Source organism: Polypterus senegalus, chromosome 11 (assembly GCF_016835505.1).
Source record: "Polypterus senegalus isolate Bchr_013 chromosome 11, ASM1683550v1, whole genome shotgun sequence".
In the NCBI taxonomy this organism is placed as follows: domain Eukaryota; kingdom Metazoa; phylum Chordata; class Cladistia; order Polypteriformes; family Polypteridae; genus Polypterus; species Polypterus senegalus.
The window spans coordinates 80,549,684-80,568,316 of record NC_053164.1 but is presented as its reverse complement, the minus strand read 5'-3'; the positions used below and the strand labels follow the sequence as shown (position 1 = coordinate 80,568,316).

Here is an 18,633-nt window from a genome sequence, read left to right as displayed (position 1 = left end):
GTCCACGCGCCATTCGCCGCACGTCCGCTCGCTCGCGGCTCGCTCTCTCTCACCGACCTGCTTCCTCTCCTGCTCCCGGTAACCTCCGTCCTCTCCTTTCCTTTCTCCGATCGTTCTTACACTACCCCACAACCGACTCGCGCTTCTTTTAAAAACGTGAGGGGCCATCACAGCTGCAGCATTAGCCACGGGAGCAATCACGAATGTGGGCAGTTCCTCACCTGTGCACACGGTGAGAAACGCCCACATCGACGACGCCCCGCTGCTCATAACAACGCCCCTCACGAAGCCGCCTCGGGTGCGATGATTATTTATTTAAAATCAATGGCCTTTTCTCCACGAGCTGTGGACCCATAACACCACACATGTATGGAGCTATATTTATTTCAAAACCTTCACTATTGGCACATTGGTTTTTTTCCAAGCCGATTCCTCATTTAAAAAACATAAAAGCTGCTGTACAGTATCATGTGGATATGGCAGGAGATTTTAGCTATACATCTATTAACTTTACTCCCCTTTGTAAATTCATCTCTCCACCTTTATGCTATTTGAGTACATCACTTGAATGTGTCAAGTGTGTGTGCACATAAGCATTTTTATTGTTAGTGTTTTTTCAGTCAATAATTTTATTAATACCATTCTTGCATTGTCATTTTGTTGGTTTTCTTATGGGTGTGGCCATGTTGTTTTCACTACGCCTTTTGTTGCTAAACATGTGATCCACCAGCACATTCCACCACTCGTGTGGATGCATTTTAAAACAACATCATGCATATACTCGTTTGGACTCTTCTCAAACAAAATTTGCATTACAATATTTTAGTAAAGGATGTTGGACAACAGCTTAAAGCTTTGCTTTGTAAATTTCAACTAAGAATTTTTTAATCTTGCTTTGAATTCTGTCAATCAGTAAAATACATCTTTTCTTTTTCATGCATCTTTTCTTGCATTTTCTCATTCCTGCCTGTCCACTAACTACTCACAAAAGACTGTCATTTTCAGGTTTTTAAGTCCTTTGCCTTCATGGCTTGAAGTTCATCTTACAGTACCACATCATTTCATCGATCATCAATGTTTCTGTCCATTATATTTCAATAATAGTGCAGAACGATCTGGGAGATAAGAATGCGTGAATCGTATTGAGAGAAGGCTTTCATGGTATTCTGCTAGAAAAGGGTGAGGGCTGAGATGAACAGCTCATTTTGGCAGCAAATTTTAAACTAAACTGCATGTTTATTTTAAGACACAGTCACTGGATAGCAACTTGATTATGTTCACATATCGGTATGTATGTATGTATGTACAGTATGTAAGTAAAGGGCTTGATCTAGTGTTGGGTACATTACAGCACTACTGCTGACTGACAAGTTCAAGAAAGTTGTCAGTGATTTAATAAAACATTGGGCTCAAAGTGAGTAAAAACAAAGTGAAAACATAAATTTCCTTTACTTAATTATTAGTATATAAGAAAAGAGTCACTCATGAAACACCAGCTACTTCTGCACCACTATTAAACACTATGGAGAAAGCGCCAGTCGTACTGTACTTGTTATTACACTTTGCTATGTCTCACTGTCGTAGATGGGTACCTTCTAACAAACCCTGAGCCTTTTGGCATTGAAGAATGAAAAGGCAACAGGACCTAAAACAGGAAGCAATCATTTTAAAATTTAATTTAGCTTTAAAAAGATTCAGTCTTTTATCAGAAAACAAAGATTCATGTATTCCCCTGTTCTCTTAATAGTTCCATTACAGTGTCCCATAAGTGACCTAAACCCAACTAGTTTCCCCTAAAACTAGAGAAGAGCAGCACAAAACACAATAATGTACAAACATACATGAGCACAGTTTATAAATGATTCTATGTGAAATTAATCAGTCGTCCTAGATGTTGAACAAAATCTCCTTACTGTGTGTGTGTGTGTGTGTGTGTGAAGGGCAGCTATGAAAGCTGCACTGCTTTTATGTATTCTGAAGAACAAAACATAGATTAGCCAAAAAAATAAAGTCCTCCAAATTGTAGTTTACTTGATAATGTTGACCTCTCCTGTAAATCACTTTGGATAAAAATAAATGTAAATATAAATAAATCATAGAATTTGCCTTGCTATCTTTACATTGCATGTTTTCATTTTAGGACTAATTGTGCCACATGGTGTACTGTTTCTGAGCCAAAGAAGAGGTTCTAAAAGCTGGAGCGTAATGGTCCATGTGGCTGGGCTTTTAGCAGTGCCAAGCTGCCATACAACTATATTCATGCCCGAGATAATGCAGGTGTTGACTATACCATATAATTCTGGGGTCTCCACCTCAGTCAACACACGTCCTCAGTTTTTTTGTTTTTTTTTAAATATGCGGACTTCCAGAATGCTAAAAATAAAAGAAAAAGAACACATTACAAATCCATTGTTTATTAAAAAACACACATAAACACGCAAATAGTGATATCTGAATAAACACTTTACATCAGAGTTGATCAATACAGTTTAAGCCCGAGTTTTTTGATCAAGCACAGCACTTTACAAAAGAGAAACCATTCTATATTACAAGCTCCTCTGGCATGGTGATATATATATATACACAATATAATTTTAAATACAATATTTAACAAATAAAAGTTCAAGTAAGTATAAAGAAATACAATAAGATCTAAATGAAAAAATGTGCAAAATTTTATATGCATTATTAAAATAAGCTCTTTCAAACTGAATTATCCACCAAATCCAAATTCTTCTTCCATCCCAATGCAAGGCAAAAGCTTTCTAACATTTAGGCTAACAGCAGTGAAGTTTTGCAACCATGTCCAACAACATCCCAACATATGTACAGTACACTAAATCAAAAACTGCTTTTTTTCCCTCCCCATTAAAGGAAGGGAAAATAAGACCAGTGACCAGCTCTGTACAGCACAGCAACACATTCCAAGTAAACAGGCCTGACCTGGCCATTGTGTTGTGATAAAAGGCAATTTACATCCCTGGTGCTGAAATTGGTACACGTAACAGACAAAAGCAATAGTGCGTTGTACTCAACATCCGTAATGGTTTCACTAGTAGCACTGAGACAGTTAAAAGTAGTCACAATTTAACAGCCATCCGGTCCAACCAGAAATTAAGATGTTCAATAAGAAGTTATTAAGAAAATGAAAATCTATAAAGAAATCCTTTTCATGCTAAGTAATTACACCAGTGCCTCTGACACATTTAACAAGTCCGCACAAAAAAGATTTGCTGTAATTCCACCGCTCTCTCCACATGTATGGGAAGAAAGACTCACTTCTGCATGTGGCAATGTATATGAATCATGCAATCACTTATTATACTGAATGTATGATCATTACTGACTGACAACTATGGTAGCAGGAGGCTTTCCAAAAATGTAACTTTGATCAAACAGATGACTACAATATAGAATTTACTCTCCTTCCAAAAAAAGATATCAGCATATATATTGTGCAGGCTGTTTAGTCACTTGTTATGGTCAGTTATTTTAACCCTGAACATTTTTACCTTATGTACACTCACCCTACTGAATACATTTAGTGTACAATTCTAATTTTTTTTTTAACATCCAAAGAATTTTTTTTTAGTGACCAACCTTCAAAAAAGAAATATCTTACAATCTACTCTTCCTATTGGCAAAAGGTGAAGAATGCAGAATCTGTTAAATTCACAGTCCATCTGAATACTTCAACTGATGAGAAATGTCCATTTTTATTTTATGCTTTTGGCAGGACTTCAAGGAAAGGAAATCTTACACGTGGAGGCATATCTCAAACACTGAATGGCACTTTGAAAGCATACAAAGAAAAAAGTGCACAAAAATAAGCACCAAATTTGCAGTTACAATTTTATGTTTTGATCAAAAATGTTAGAACTTATCGTTTATCTACACAATAAAAAAGCTGTATGTTGCTCTTTTGACTTGTGAGGTAAGGCTGCCAAACATGACAGAGGCAGTGCATTTTTACACACATACACAAACAATACATATCCACTCCAGCTTCAGATCAAATACAATATAAAGGATTCAAAATGATCCAGAGGCCCGTGTTCAGTCGGACCATGGGAAAAATACTGTTGGAACCAGCTGGAAATGCTCTGGTTGGATGCAATTTGACCAGTCTCACCAGAACTATACAGAAACAGTGATAAAAATTAAAACTTAACAGTTACCTTTATATACATTAAAAATGAACAGAAAGTACACAATTAAAAAAAGATTGTACAAATAAAAACAAACTACAAAAAAAACACATTCATAATGCCAAGGCTTTGGTACAGATTCTCCAGTGAAAGAACACAACAAATGATTTCAACTATTAAAGGTGATTGTCAACTATTAAAATTCAAGCAGAATATAAATAGCACTATCTATTCAAACAAAGAATGTGGTTAGATTACAATTTGTGTGAATTCAACATCACATTAAGTATTCTTTTCAAATGACCTTACTGTCCAACTAAATACACTGAGAATGGCACACTTTTACATCACTCTACAATTACAGGTCATATTTTGTGCTACAGCCAGTAAGCAGAGTTTACACTCACCATTAGAGTAGATTAAATGAACCCACTAAACAGATGGACTGTATCATTATGATACCTAAATTCACTTTTTTGTAAACCTGCAATGCTACCTATTATGGAGAAATCATGTGGTAGACATTAAATACCCATTCTTGAAAACTATAAAGCAATACTATAAAAAGTTTCAACCTCAGATTCTTATCTAAAATGAAAGAAACATCCACTAAGTGGCAGAGATGGGGATGTCTTGTGACAGACTTTGAGGTCCTGATTTACGCTGAAATTTGACTAGTGTCAGATAAAACTGAGAGAATGGGAGGTTTGAAAAAGAGGCACAACTCAAACTTTCATGACAAAAGAGAATGGTTATATTTCATTAATGCTCAATTAAAAAACTAATATCTGTATATGGCTTCTTAGTGAAATCTTTGTCTTACGATGGGTGTTTGGTTGACCAAGTAATTTGTGCTTCAAACATTTAACAGGTAAGACAACTGGCACTCATTCTATCTACAACAACAATGTAACACAATACAAAAGTGCTTATGTTGAAAACGCGCTTGCTTAGTTTTGATTTGTCAGTGACATTAAAGTGGGCAGAACTGCTTTTTTAGTCATATAAATTACATTATAATGAATTGAGTTTACTTTTTGAAGCATCTACAAATACATTTAGCATATGCCAAGTAAAATATATTTATTTTTGTTGATTTATTTGGCAGTGCTGGGATCAGAGGGATAGCTGGTGTTTTAATCAAGATGGTAAGCAGTCCACATAATTGTGCAGTGAAACTAATATAAAATCCTGCCTGAAAAATACATGGCCACTCCTATTTAAAAGAAATCTTGTTTACAGGATCAACACCAAGCTACAAAATGCTTATATTTCAGGCCACTATTGCTATTAAGTATGCATATTTTTGCAATTTTCCAACGCAGGGTAGTTAATAAAAACCTAAGGCAGGTCACTCTGAGGATAATAATGATGTCATAATGTTCCGCAAGTCATACCAAAAATAAAGACTTAAAGATTTTGGTTAAATGACTGACAGGCAACTTATTTAAAAAGCACCAATCCTCACTGCAAGTCTTGTCCAAGGGACATAACCACACAGGAAGCACGACAAATGTTTCAACCTTAGAGGTCTGCATGTCCTGTTTGAGACTTTCAAAAATGTATGAGGCTGGTGTGTTAGGCACTACAAACATATATTTACGATTCAACACAATTGTTGCTATGAATTTATGATTGTTTCTCAGACATTGGGAGTTACATACTTTAAGCAGGGAGGCCCAGATCAACTGCTTAACTACAATTTGAATGAATGCCCTTTTAGGTCTAATGTGCTAAAAACAACATGTATTAAATTAACCTAAAAAAAAAAAAACTCTCTTTTTGGATCGATGGCACACATGGGGCATAAACAAACTCTAAATACATAATGATGTGTAATATTTTCTACAAAATAAAACAAAGATTCAAGTGTCCATGTTGAATGTTTGCAAGCATTCATTATTGTTTCAGTAAACAAACTTGAAAAGGATGCTCCTTAAAAGCCATGATGACCAGCCTTCCTTAGACATCTTTTGTGGCAGGAAGTCATTTATATGTTGTTATGTAACATGTTAAGTTTTGCTGAAGAGAAGCAGAATAGAGGGCCCAAATACAAGCAAAGTGACTGACAATTTCACATCAGACAACGAACAAATAACTCCAGCTGGGACTGAAGAAGCAGCTCAATGAGTAAATAGTGAATGGTCAGCTCATTTGCTAAAAGAGTTTTTGAAGAATACATTAAGAGGTTCATTGCTCAGAACTGTCAAATGAAAAAGAAACAAGTCGATTCTAGGAGAGGGGTTTGTTATATCCAAAAAGTCCCACTGGAAAATATTTCACATGTGTGGGCCACTGTGCTGCTAACTGGAAAAACTTGACATCATTCCACTCCACACCATCTATAGACACTGAAAGAAAGAAAAAAAAAACAAAAATCAGAGCAGATAGTCACAAACCACAGGAAAACTCAGCAGAATTTAGGAATTATTGTGATTCTGATTGAATTTATAATTCTTTTAGCTAAAAGCAACACTATAAAAATCTACAATCACTAAAATCTCTATGCCCTATCAGTATTCAGGGAGTGGATACAGAGTGGTGTACTGCTACAAGTATTTTCAGGTCCTGATTAATAACAGCTGGACTGGTTTACCAACACAGAGGAACTATATAAAAATATAAAAAAGGGTAGGGCGGACTTCTTTTTCTTAGGAAAATGAGTTACTTTAATTGAGGGTAATGACATCCTTTACATGTTCTACAACTTTGTGATAGTTCTGCAAGATTTTCTGTTGTGTGGTGTGCTGGGCTGGTAGCATCACTTCAAGAGACACCCACTGAATCAACAGGCTAATTAAAAGAGGAGGCTCAGTTATGGGACACACTCTGGACACCCCAGAGGATGTAGCAAAGGAGAGAATTAAAACAAAACTGAGTGCCATTATGAACAATGCTACACATCCTCTCTCTGACACACTAAAAACTGAGGACTTTCAGCCAATGGATCATTCAGCAGAAGTGTGACAAGAAATGCTACTGGGGCTCTTTTATATCAACAGCAATATGCCTGTATAATGTCTCACTATGACTGCTTCTTTTTCTTTAGCCAAGTCAGAAGTTTTTAATTCTCTTTAGTAATTCTGTTGCATTTTTACTGTTGTTTATTATTATTATGAATTTATTTTATACTTTCATACTAGTTTCTCTTTACCTTGCATGTTTTATTTGTAAAAATAAACTCCACTACTAAGATTAAGCCTAGTTACAATATTCTGAGTGTCCAGAAGTGCCAGGAGGATGTTCTGCTACTACACTGCTCAAATTAAACCTTTGTGACTTTTTCCATTCTTTCACTGACCACATAATGCATTCATACTTATCAACTAAAAGCCATAAAATACACATTTTTGTTTCTGGCTTTAAATATTTTGTTTAAAATACATAGGTTTATCAGGCAATGATGGAACATTTCCTCCGATTTGCACATTGACGCTAAAAGCAATATGGCTAAAGATCTATTATGTTATTACCAAAATATGATGAAAGGCAAAAATCAAGCATACTCAAAGTGTTAACAACTACATGACACAATTCTGTCAATTATTTATTTAAAAAAAAAAAAAAGATCATAGTATCTGCATTTCCAAATTATGAGACTCGTCTTGGTGAAATACCTTTCAAAATGGTCTGTTGTTGTTTGGCTGAACAGATAAGGCGTGTGATACCCTCAATTACTTGACTCTTTGAATCTACATCCTTCTCTTTTGGTTTCTTTCCCAAGAAGATAGTGGACACTGAAATACAAGATCACAATTTAAATGTTAATTAATAAACTCACTGTATTATATTTCTTATAAATATTTCTAAATATCAACATTAAAAGTTACACATAAAAAATTAGTAACATTTTAAAGTTTAGGTACTGCAAAAATACATTTATTACTCATTTACTTTTATACAACAAGGCCTTAACAAAGGCTTATGACACTTATAAGTAGGAAGTGAGCAGTGTAGCATGTTGACTAAATTTGTAATATCAAGAGAAATTTGCCTCAGTTAAGTCACCTTGGACCACTCCACAGTGACATTTTTTAGTAGGTCACATCAACACTTTATAACACTTACAAAACATCAATAAAGACTCAAAACGTGTATGTTAAGGTCTTGTTATGTAGTAGTAAATGAGTCACAGATGCATTTTTGCAGTACCTAAAGTGTTACCAAAAATATTGTATTTTTATTTTTAAAACGTGTGTTGAAATGAAACAATGGTATTATGTACAATGCAATATATTATTGTTCTGTATTTTAGGCAAGGACAGAAATCATTTGAATGTTTACTTTTTAAATTTGCTTATCAGTATTATATAAATGTCGTAGGCCACCCAAGAAAAGTATTTTTAAAGCTACAAATAAAAGAAATAAGTATTTATTTGTTTGTGACCAACAAACATAACATTAGAATGAATGCAAATAAGAATTGATACAATAAAAAGCAAAAAGAATTTCTTGCAAATATGTTTCACACTTAGCTTCTGAGCAGAAAGTTTACTCAAAATGAAAAATAAGTATAAAAGTTTCATTTCTCTTATCTGCGTTAGTGAAAGGTCAACAATATCAAGTTAAGACCACCTTAACCATACTTACTTACTGCCCTTACGCCCCCTCTAGAATGTAGAGCAGGAACAAAGTTTATCCACAGCTGTCTGTCTTTGGCCATCATCTCCAGTGCACTATAGTTCATAGCTTTCATCTCGTTCTCCACCACTTGCTCTATATGTTGCGCAGGGTAAACATTTGGTCACTACAGTCTGTTTTTTCTGAAGCCAGCTTAATCTTTACGTATGCAGTTGTCAAAAGCATCTCTGATCTGCTGGGATGATGACCTTGGTAAGAATGTAACTAGGTACTGAAAAGAGTGTGATGCCCCGACATTTGTTGCAATCTGTCAGTGCACCTTTCTTGAGAATCTTAATTATTCCTTTTGTCCATTCTTTTGGTATCTGCTCATTTTCCCACATTTCAGTGAACAGTGGCTGCAGGATTTTGCTGCCATGCCTGGTTTGGCTTTAAATAATTCAGCATTCAAGTTGTCATTTCCTGGAGCTTTGCCATTCTTGAGTATTTCAATGGCTGCTATAAGGCCATCCTTCTCTGGTGGATCTGTGTTAATCTTCTGCTTCTCTAATATCTGGCACTTCATCTGGTAGTGGTCTGTTCAGGACTTCTTTAAAATGTTTCATCCATTCCCAATCTGAACACTCATAAACTTATAATGGCTGGGGACTTTAATTGTGTTCTAAATCCACTTTTAGACAAGACTTCCTCCACAGGGGGAACGGCAACTAACACCGCAAAGATAATTACAAAGTTTATAACTGATCACAACTTATCAGATCCCTGGAGGTTTTTAAACCCAAATTCAAGAACATATTCTTTCTACTCACCAGTACATCATTGCTACTCAATGATTGATTACTTCTTTATAGATAATAACTTCTTGCCTAAGATTAAATCTTGTAAATACGATGCTATTGTTATTTCAGACCATGCTCCGATGATCTTGGAGCTGAAATTACTAAGCCCCATACACTCACCCCGCAGATGGCCTCAATCCGCTTCTATTAGCTGACGAGAATTGTACTGAATTTATATCCAAACAAATCGAATTCTTTCTAGAGACAAATACATCCCCTGAGATCTCTGCAGGAATACTCTGGGAAACTCTTAAGGCCTTCTTAAGAGGACAGATTATCTCATATCTTTCCCACAGAAATAAATCCGAAGCGAAGAAAGTAGCAGAGATAAAAAGCGAAATTACTAAAATAGATGAAGAACATGCCAGACTACCAAGCGAGACTCTACATAAGAGGAGGCAGGCTCTACATTCAGAATTAAACCTCTTGACAACTAAAGAAACCGAACAACTAATTTACAAATCCAGACATCATTATTATGAACATGGAGAAAGCTAATAAGCTTTTAGCGCAACAAATTCACAAGCAAGATATGCATAGCAATCTCGGTAATTACTAACACGAATGGAGATAAAATCATCGAACACAAAAATATAATGTACACTTTTAGAGACTACTATAAATCCCTATATACTACTGAGTTTAAAGAAGACAATATACAATCTAATGCATTTCTGGATAAATTACAGATACCACAAATTGACGCTTTTAGTGTGGAGGAACTCGATAAACCTCTGTCATTATCAGAATTACTGGATGCTATAAAGTCACTCCAAGGTGGAAAAGCAGCAGGCCCTGACGGCTACCCTGCAGAGTTTTACAAGAAATTCTCCGCTCAGCTAGCTCCTCTCCTATTAGCAACATTTACAGAAGCCAGAGATAACCAATCTCTTCCACAAACCTTTCGCCAAGCACTAATCACTGTCTTTCCAAAACAAAATAAGGACTTATTACAATGTGCATCATACAGACCAATTTCACTTCTGAATAACGACGTTAAAATACTCTCTAAAATCATAGCTAGAAGGATGGAGAAAGTGCTCCCCTCAGTAATATCACAAGACCAAACTGGATTTATTAGGGGCCGACACTTATCTTCAAATCTTCGACGCCTGTTTAATGTAATATACTCACCAACTAAATCAAACACCCCAGAAATATTATTATCATTGGATGCAGAAAAAGCATTGACATGATTGAATGGAAATACCTTTTACTATTTTGGAGAAGTTTGGGTTTGGCCCAACATTTGTGCATGGATTAAATTACTGTATACTAACCCAGAAGCTTCAGTTTGCATCAATAACATTTGCTCAGACTACTTTAAACTAGAGCGTGGCACAAGACAAGGATGCCCTTTGTCACCACTGCTGTTTGCAATTGCCATTGAACCACTGGCAATACATTGTCGAAATACTGATCAGATAAAGGGGATTAGCAGAGAAGGACTGGAACAGAAAATCTCATTATATGCAGATGACATGGTACTGTATATATCGGACCCAGAAAATTCTGTGCCTGCAGTCTTAGCAGCACTCACAGAATTTCAAAAGCTCTCTGGTCTCAGAATTAATCTGAATAAAAGTGTACTCTTTCCGTGAATTTCAAGCATATAATATTAGATTAGACACCCTTCCTTTTATCATTGCAGAACAGTTTAAATACCTCGGGGTAAACATCACAAGTAAACATAAAGCTCTTTATCAACAAAATTTTCGTCTGCATGGAAAAAATTAAACAAGACTTGCATAGATGGTCAACCCTTCATCTCACACTAGCTGGAAGAATTAACACTGTTAAGATGAATATTCTTCCTAAGCTCCTTTTTATTTCAAAACATACCAATATACATTAATAAATCGTTCTTTAAGCAATTAGATTCAACAATAACCTCATTTATTTGGAATTCTAAACATCCACGCATCAAAAGAGCGACCCTACAAAGACAAAAGGCAGAAGGCGGCATGGCTCTACCTAACTTCCAGTTTTATTACTGGGGGCAAATATACAGTCGATAAGAACCTGGACACAAATAGAAGAACATACACAGGCATGGACCGCAATAGAAGTAAAATCCTGCAGTACTTCTTTGTATTCCTTGCTGCTCCAATAAACACACGCTATCGGCAATACACTAATAACCCAATTGTGCTCCACTCACTTAGAATCTGGAACCAATGTAGAAAGCATTTTAAGACGGAGAAGCTTCTTTCTGTGGCACCCTGCAAAAGAACCACCTCTTTCAACCCTCACAAACATATGCAGTTTTAATATCTGGAAAAATTTGGAATTAACTTGCTTAGAGATCTTTATATAGACAACGCCTTTGCATCCTATGAACAATTACATTCCAAATTTAACATTCCAGCTACAAATTTCTTTCACTATCTTCAAATCAGGAACTTTGTTAAACAGAACCTTCCAGATTTTCCTCATCTTGCACCCTCATCCACCCTGGAAAAATTATTGCTCAATTTCAAGGAGTTAGACTCCATCTCTACAATATATAAAATCCTTTTACAATCCCTTCCTTTCAAAGATCCAAGAGGACACTGGGAAAATGACCTCTCAATTAATATATCAGAAAAGGAGTGGAAAGTAGCAATGCAGAGAATTCACTCAAGCTCCATATGCGCAAAGCATACAATTATACAACTCAAAATTATATATCGAGCACATCTGTCTCGACTAAAACTCTCCAAAATGTTTCCAGGGCATGATCCAACCTGCGAACGTTGCAACCAAGCCCCAGCCTCACTAGGTCACATGTTCTGGGCCTGCACCAAATTAACATTATTCTGGACAAAAATTTTAATTACCTCTCAGACAGTCTTGGACTCACAATCCCTCCTAACCCATTAACAGCTGTGTTTGGGGTTCTTCCAGAGGGTCTTAAAGTGGAGAAAGACAAACAAATTGTGATTGCATTCACTACACTGTTGGCACGCAGACTTATTCTGATAAACTGGAAGAACCCAAACTCTCCTCTTTAAGTCAGTGGGAAACTGATGTGTTATATTATTTAAAATTGGAAAAATCAAATACTCAGTTAGAGGATCTGTGCAGACTTTTTCAAAACATGGCAGGATCTAATCAGTAATATTTTGAAATGAGTTTATAAAGCACAGAGAATTTGTTGATTTAGGTATTTTTAAAGCCTTAAATTTTACACGTTTGGCTTGCTCTCTCTCTCAAGGGTGGGGATCGATCTGTTCTTAGCATAATTCTTTTTTTTTGTAAAAACTTGATTGCTATGTATTGATTGTAATAAAATTAATAAATAAAAAAAAAAAATAAAAAAATAAAATGTTTGATCCATCATGTGTCTTGTTCCTTCTCCGTTTTTCATAGCTTATCATTCTTGTTTTTTACTAATCCACTGGCCCTTGTTCGAAACGTTCCACTTATCAGTTTGGTGATTTTGTAAACCCTTCCCTGATTTCATTGTTCAGATCCTTCTTTATCCTCTTCTGCGAGTCTATCTATGTAGGATCTCTCGTTGCTTCTTATAAGTTAACTTTTCTGTTGGCTTCAGAATAGTCTGCTTGGAATTTATCCTTCACTCATACGGATTTTACATCCTCTTCTTGATTTTACGCCTTTCTTCTATGGCTGACCATGTCTTTTTCTGTATCCATTCTTTGGTTTTCTTTCCTTTTCTGTACCCTAGGCTTGCTTCACTACTTTATTCATAGGCTTTTGAGATATTCTTCTACATAGTGTCAATTCTTTGTGTTCCTGACACTTTCTCATCAAGGTCCTGTAAAGCTGGGAATCTACTCTTCAGCTGTGTGGTAAAGGTGGATCTTATATCAATGTTTCTCAGCATCAAAGTTCCTTCTTTTCTCAGCTTGAGTTTCACCACTGCTACAACTAGATGGTGGTCGCTTCCTACATCTGCACCTCTCCTAACTTTTACATCTTGTAGAGATCTATTCCATGTGCCATTAATCAACAGATGGTTGATTTGATTCTGATATGTTGTCCATTAGGAGAATACCATGTCATCTTATGGATCACACAGTGATGAAAAAGAGTCCCTCCAATAAGAAGGTTGTTCATGGCAGAGAATTCTACAACTCTTTCACAGTTTTCATTTATTATTTCCCATCCATGTTGCCCATGATTCTTGTGTTATGTTTATAGCTGCTTCCCACCTTGGTGTTTAAGTCGCCCATAAAAATGATCAAATCATGAAATAGAATTTCCTCAACTTCTGCATGTAGTTGTTCATGAAACAAGCCTTTCTCTTCACTGTCATTATCAGTTGTTGGTGCATAACACTGAATTATTGTTATATTCACTTGCTTTCCTTTCACTCTAAGTCTCATCAATCTGCTGTTCACTGGTTTCCATTCCATCAAACATTCCTCCAAGCCTTTCTTCAAGATTATCGTTACTCCGTCATGGTGTTAATTATCTTCTGTGCCTGAGTATAAGACTGTTTCTCCATTGGCCGTTTTTAACTTACCTTACCTTAACCATACATCAGTAGAATTGTTACCCTTGAAAGAACACTGTCATTAAAATGCAGAGGTAAAACGTAAAACACAATCTTTCACATGGATTACTAGGACTCCACTTAGTGTTGTTTCTTAATGTATATGTTATCCTCCATTAGCCAGGAGAAACAATCAGTATCATCAAGTTTCAAAATAAATGCTATAGTGTTAATATGTACTTTCTGATGAATATAAAAAAAAACTGCTGACTGCATCCAAATTGTAACTGCATATACTGTCGATGACATTTTGATGCAAGGTTATGTACATTATTCAGAATAAAATACAATTATTTTTGTACTAAAAAAAAAAATCACCTGAAAATTTCTTTACTTGTGTTATTACATAATTATTTTGGCCAATGAAATCAGCCCACATTCTATTTATCCATGTATTACTTTAATAACTTAAAACATTTCTTTACTTAGAATTAAGAATGATTTAAAATCCTTAGGAATATAATCTTTAAATATTATGATTTTTTAGTACTTTGCCTGTTATTTAGAAATGCCTGTGCTGATCATTAATAGTAGTTTAATACATGATACTTTTTTCAAAATAATGGCACTGCCCCATCATATCTCAAGAACAAAAGCAACAATTTAAAAAGAAACCAAACATAAAACAAGTCAAGTATTAAATCACCTCTAACCAGAGATACAACAATTTAGTCTTACCCTTCTTGTTTTTCTCTTTAGTCACAACAGTCATAGACATTGTGTTTGGAATAAGTTGGCTTTCTCCAGCTGATCCTGGCAGCCGACTAACTTGAACTGATCGAAAAGTACTTTTCAGCGTGTTTTTGGAGCCTGCATCACGTCTCTCCCCCTCTTTCTTCTTTTCAGCGATAGGTGATAACCAGTAATCCACCTGCAAACCAATAGCATCAACACCATGTGGCATACTAGGACTCCTGTGGGTAAAGGCAAAAAGAAAAACAGTTTGTTATTTGCTCGGCATTTACAGTTTTAGCATATCATTGTACTCGTGAAAGTTTATTTTCTTATGTTGCCCTACACCTAACTTTATGTAGGTACTGTACAAATTAAATTGACGCAAAATGTTTCCCACTTTTTGTACTGTATGTCCTACATTTTACAGATGCTTTATGTAGCTTGTCATTTTAACAAAAAAACAGGAATCCATCTGTAAAATTACTATATTGTAGATATACTTGATGCAAGGAGCATGACAGGATAATCTGTCCTAGACAAAAAAAAAAAAAAACAGAGTGGCACTAATTTTCTAGAACATGGACACAATGAATGTTTCTATTATTTTATGTTTTCACATGATAAATATATATTGTCCTTTTTCTTTTATATTTTCTTGAGCATCTGTAAAATTTTAAATTTCTCCTTAGGGGAAAAATAAAGTCTGTCTGCCTGTCTAAATGAAAATAACAGACTTTCTTGAAGTTAGTCCAGGGCTCATATTTTATGTTTATTTGAATTACTTGTTACTTACTTATTTTATATAAAATTAAAAAAAATATCTAAATTTAAGATACCATGGCATTGGTAAAAAATATGAAATCATGCTACCAACAGTTCTAGGGCTACTGTACGTTACTACCAAAAATGTATGTCTATTATGCATTGTAGGTTTAACTTTAGAATTGGTCTACTCTACAGAAAATTCCCGTCACAGATTTTGCTTGAATTGCAGTCCATAGGGTGAAGCCTCTCCAAAAATGTTGAACGAGTATGCTTTTACATTAGGCTAGTTAAACTTTTCCACTGGTTATTTTTTCTTCAAATGCTTATTCATTCCGATGTACAATAATAAATATTCACAAGTCCACTACACATTACTTTAAAGAAGGGGGAGATTGCACAGAGAAAATTATTGGAATTATTTTGTGTAATGCATAACCACTGCCTGGTGCCAAGGTTTCATTTTCAGTTTTGATAGGAATGGCACTTTCACAAAAATTAGAAGTTAAGTAGAGCGCAATTTTACAGAAACAGCAAAAAAGTTACTACATCTTTTCATTTTAAATTTTCAATTCATGTCTAAGATAATTAATTTTCACAGATCTTCAAAGTCAAGAAAATATTAATACATAAAAAAAATGTGCAGAGAATAGTCTTTAAAATTAATTTTAGCAATGTATCCTTTTTAAAAACTAGAAAAAGGTTTGTCTTTTTTATTATTATTAAATCTAACTTATAAGTTGCATATTATTATTATTAACGTCTGTACATCTGTGCAAATCTTTGGGTGTGTAAAGTTTTAATTTCAGCAATATTTTCCTGCAATGATACATTAGCAAAATTCCTTAATAAACTAATGATTCATGGCTTTAATTTGTTATAGAAAGCTATTAGCATTTAAAACTTGAAGAATTGATGTTCAAGTGCTTTTAAATCTTACCAAAAAGAATCACTTCATAATAACAAGTGTGTATGAACAGTACTACAGAAATCTAAGGTTAGTTCAATTATACACTTAAATCATTGAGAAATTGAGAATAAATGAGCTACTATGACTTTTTTCCTTGTGAAAGCTACTGGAGGTTTAATGTCTGCATATCTTTTTCCTTGAAAGAGTTATATGTTTATATAATTTCCAGTGTGGTGCTAAGGTATCAGCCACTGCACTCAGGTCCCAATCCAAGTGGTTCACATGTGGTGAGTGCGGCAATGTGCTATTAGTGCATGCTCCCAACCCTCCCTCTCTCTCTCTCAGTGATAAAGTACACAAATAATATTAAATTTTTATAAACACAAAAATGTAAAAGGTTAATGTGAGGAACCAAACAAAATGTCAGAATATTAATGGAAACTAAATTAAAAAATCATTGATTATTAAGATTACTGTCAAAAGAGATATTATACTTTGCATTAATTGCATACAGTCAAACATTGAATCCTGAAGCACAAATTCTCTGTTATTATATTACAAAAAGTGAAGAGTGTGTACAATTTGTATAGTGTTCATAGAGTCATACCTACCATTGTCAGATCGAGAGAGAGAAAATAAACTAGAAACTAATTTTAAAATTAATGTTTTAGGGAGCATGAATGTGAATTTGCTAGATGTTCTCCTATCCAGAACTTTACCAGCTAACTTTTGCAGAAGGCAGACTTTAATAAAATAATATGCATACAAGTAAATAAACAGGTTCAAGAATACCACATAAATTACTATCCACTTTTCTTGCTTAATATTCTTGTGCCTAATGCATGCAACTAAGCTGTGCACTATTTGAATTGTTTTTGCATAACTCAATGTTTTAATTTTGGAATTAGGAGATGGAAAAAATTCTCACCCAAGAACTGTCAGACCTCCACTTAACGAAGGTGATGATGGAGGGGTTGCTGCAACATCCTTGAGGAGTCCAACAGCGCCTCCTTGAGAGGGAGGTGATGTGGATGGCACAGTCAGGTTGGTGGCCACACACTCATCAATGTCTCCTCCTGTGAATCCATAGGATGGGAATTAAGGGACTAATTTCTTTCAACATAAATGACATATCATGGTGTGCCAAAATGCATTTTGCAGCACACAAAATTGATATCTATATATAAACTAATAAAAATAAATACATTCACATTCTCCCCTCCTCGAACCTCCACCTTATTGTGGTGGAGGGGTTTGTGTGTCCCAATGATCCTAGGAGCTCTGTTGTCCGGGGCTTTATGCCCCTGGTAGGGCCACCCAAGGCAAACTGGTCCTAGGTGAGGGATGAGACAAAGAGTGGTTCAACATAACCTCCTATGAAGAACAAAAAATTTGGGCCCCGTTTTCACTCACCCGGACGTGGGTCACCGGGGCCACCCTCTGGAGCCAGGTCTGGAGATGGGGCTTGATGGCGAGCACCTGGTGGCTGGGCCTGCACCCATGGGGCTCGGCTGGGCACAGCCTGAAGAGGCAATGCGGGTCCCCCTTCCCATGGGCTCACCACCTATGGGAGGGGCCAAGGAGGTCGGGTGCAGTGTGAGTTGGGTGGTGGCTGAAGGCAGGGACCTTGGTGGTCTGATCCTCAGCTACAGAAGCTGGCTCTTCGGATGTGAAATGTCACCTCTCTGAAGGGAAAGGAGCCTGAGCTGGTGCGTGAGGTCGAGAGGTTCCGGTTAGATATAGTCGGGCTTACCTCGACACACAGCTTGGACCCTGGAACCAATCTCCATGAAAGGGGCTGGACTCTCTACCACTCTGGAGTTGCCCCCGGTGAGAGGTGCAGAGCGGGTGTGGGCATACTTATTGCCCCCCGACTTGGAGCCTGTTCATTGGGGTTTACCCCAGTGGACGAGAGGGTAGCCTTCCTCCACCTTCGGGTGGGGGGACAGGTTCTAACTGTTGTTTGTGTGTCCCAGGAGGGGGTGCTAGAGGGCATACCTTATGGGGACTCCCTCGTACTGCTGGGGGACTTCAATGCTCACGTGGGCAATGACGGTGAGACCTGGAAGGGCAACTGGGAGGAACAGCCCCCGATCTGAACCTGAGCGGTGTTTTGTTATTGGACTTCTGTGCTCATCACGGATTGTCCATAACAAACACCATGTTCAAGCATAGGGGTGTACATATGTGCACTTGGCACCAGGACACCCTAGGCCC

General features: G+C 36.2%; 1 protein-coding gene across 3 annotated transcripts in view; it reads right to left on the bottom strand.

Annotated features, from left to right (window-relative positions):
* Positions 1-2,398: 2,398 nt before the first annotated feature.
* LOC120539250 (phosphofurin acidic cluster sorting protein 1-like) overlaps positions 2,399-18,633 on the bottom strand; it is a 172,301-nt gene continuing 156,066 nt past the window's right edge. For all 3 annotated transcript variants that reach the window (XM_039769146.1, XM_039769148.1, XM_039769147.1), the window contains exons 21-24: positions 17,345-17,492; positions 14,748-14,983; positions 7,766-7,885; positions 2,399-6,499 (exon numbers count right to left, since the gene is read on the bottom strand). In XM_039769146.1, coding sequence (XP_039625080.1) covers positions 6,381-6,499; positions 7,766-7,885; positions 14,748-14,983; positions 17,345-17,492 — 623 coding nt within the window. In that variant the 3' untranslated portion in view covers positions 2,399-6,380. The remainder of the gene's footprint in view (positions 6,500-7,765; positions 7,886-14,747; positions 14,984-17,344; positions 17,493-18,633) is intronic.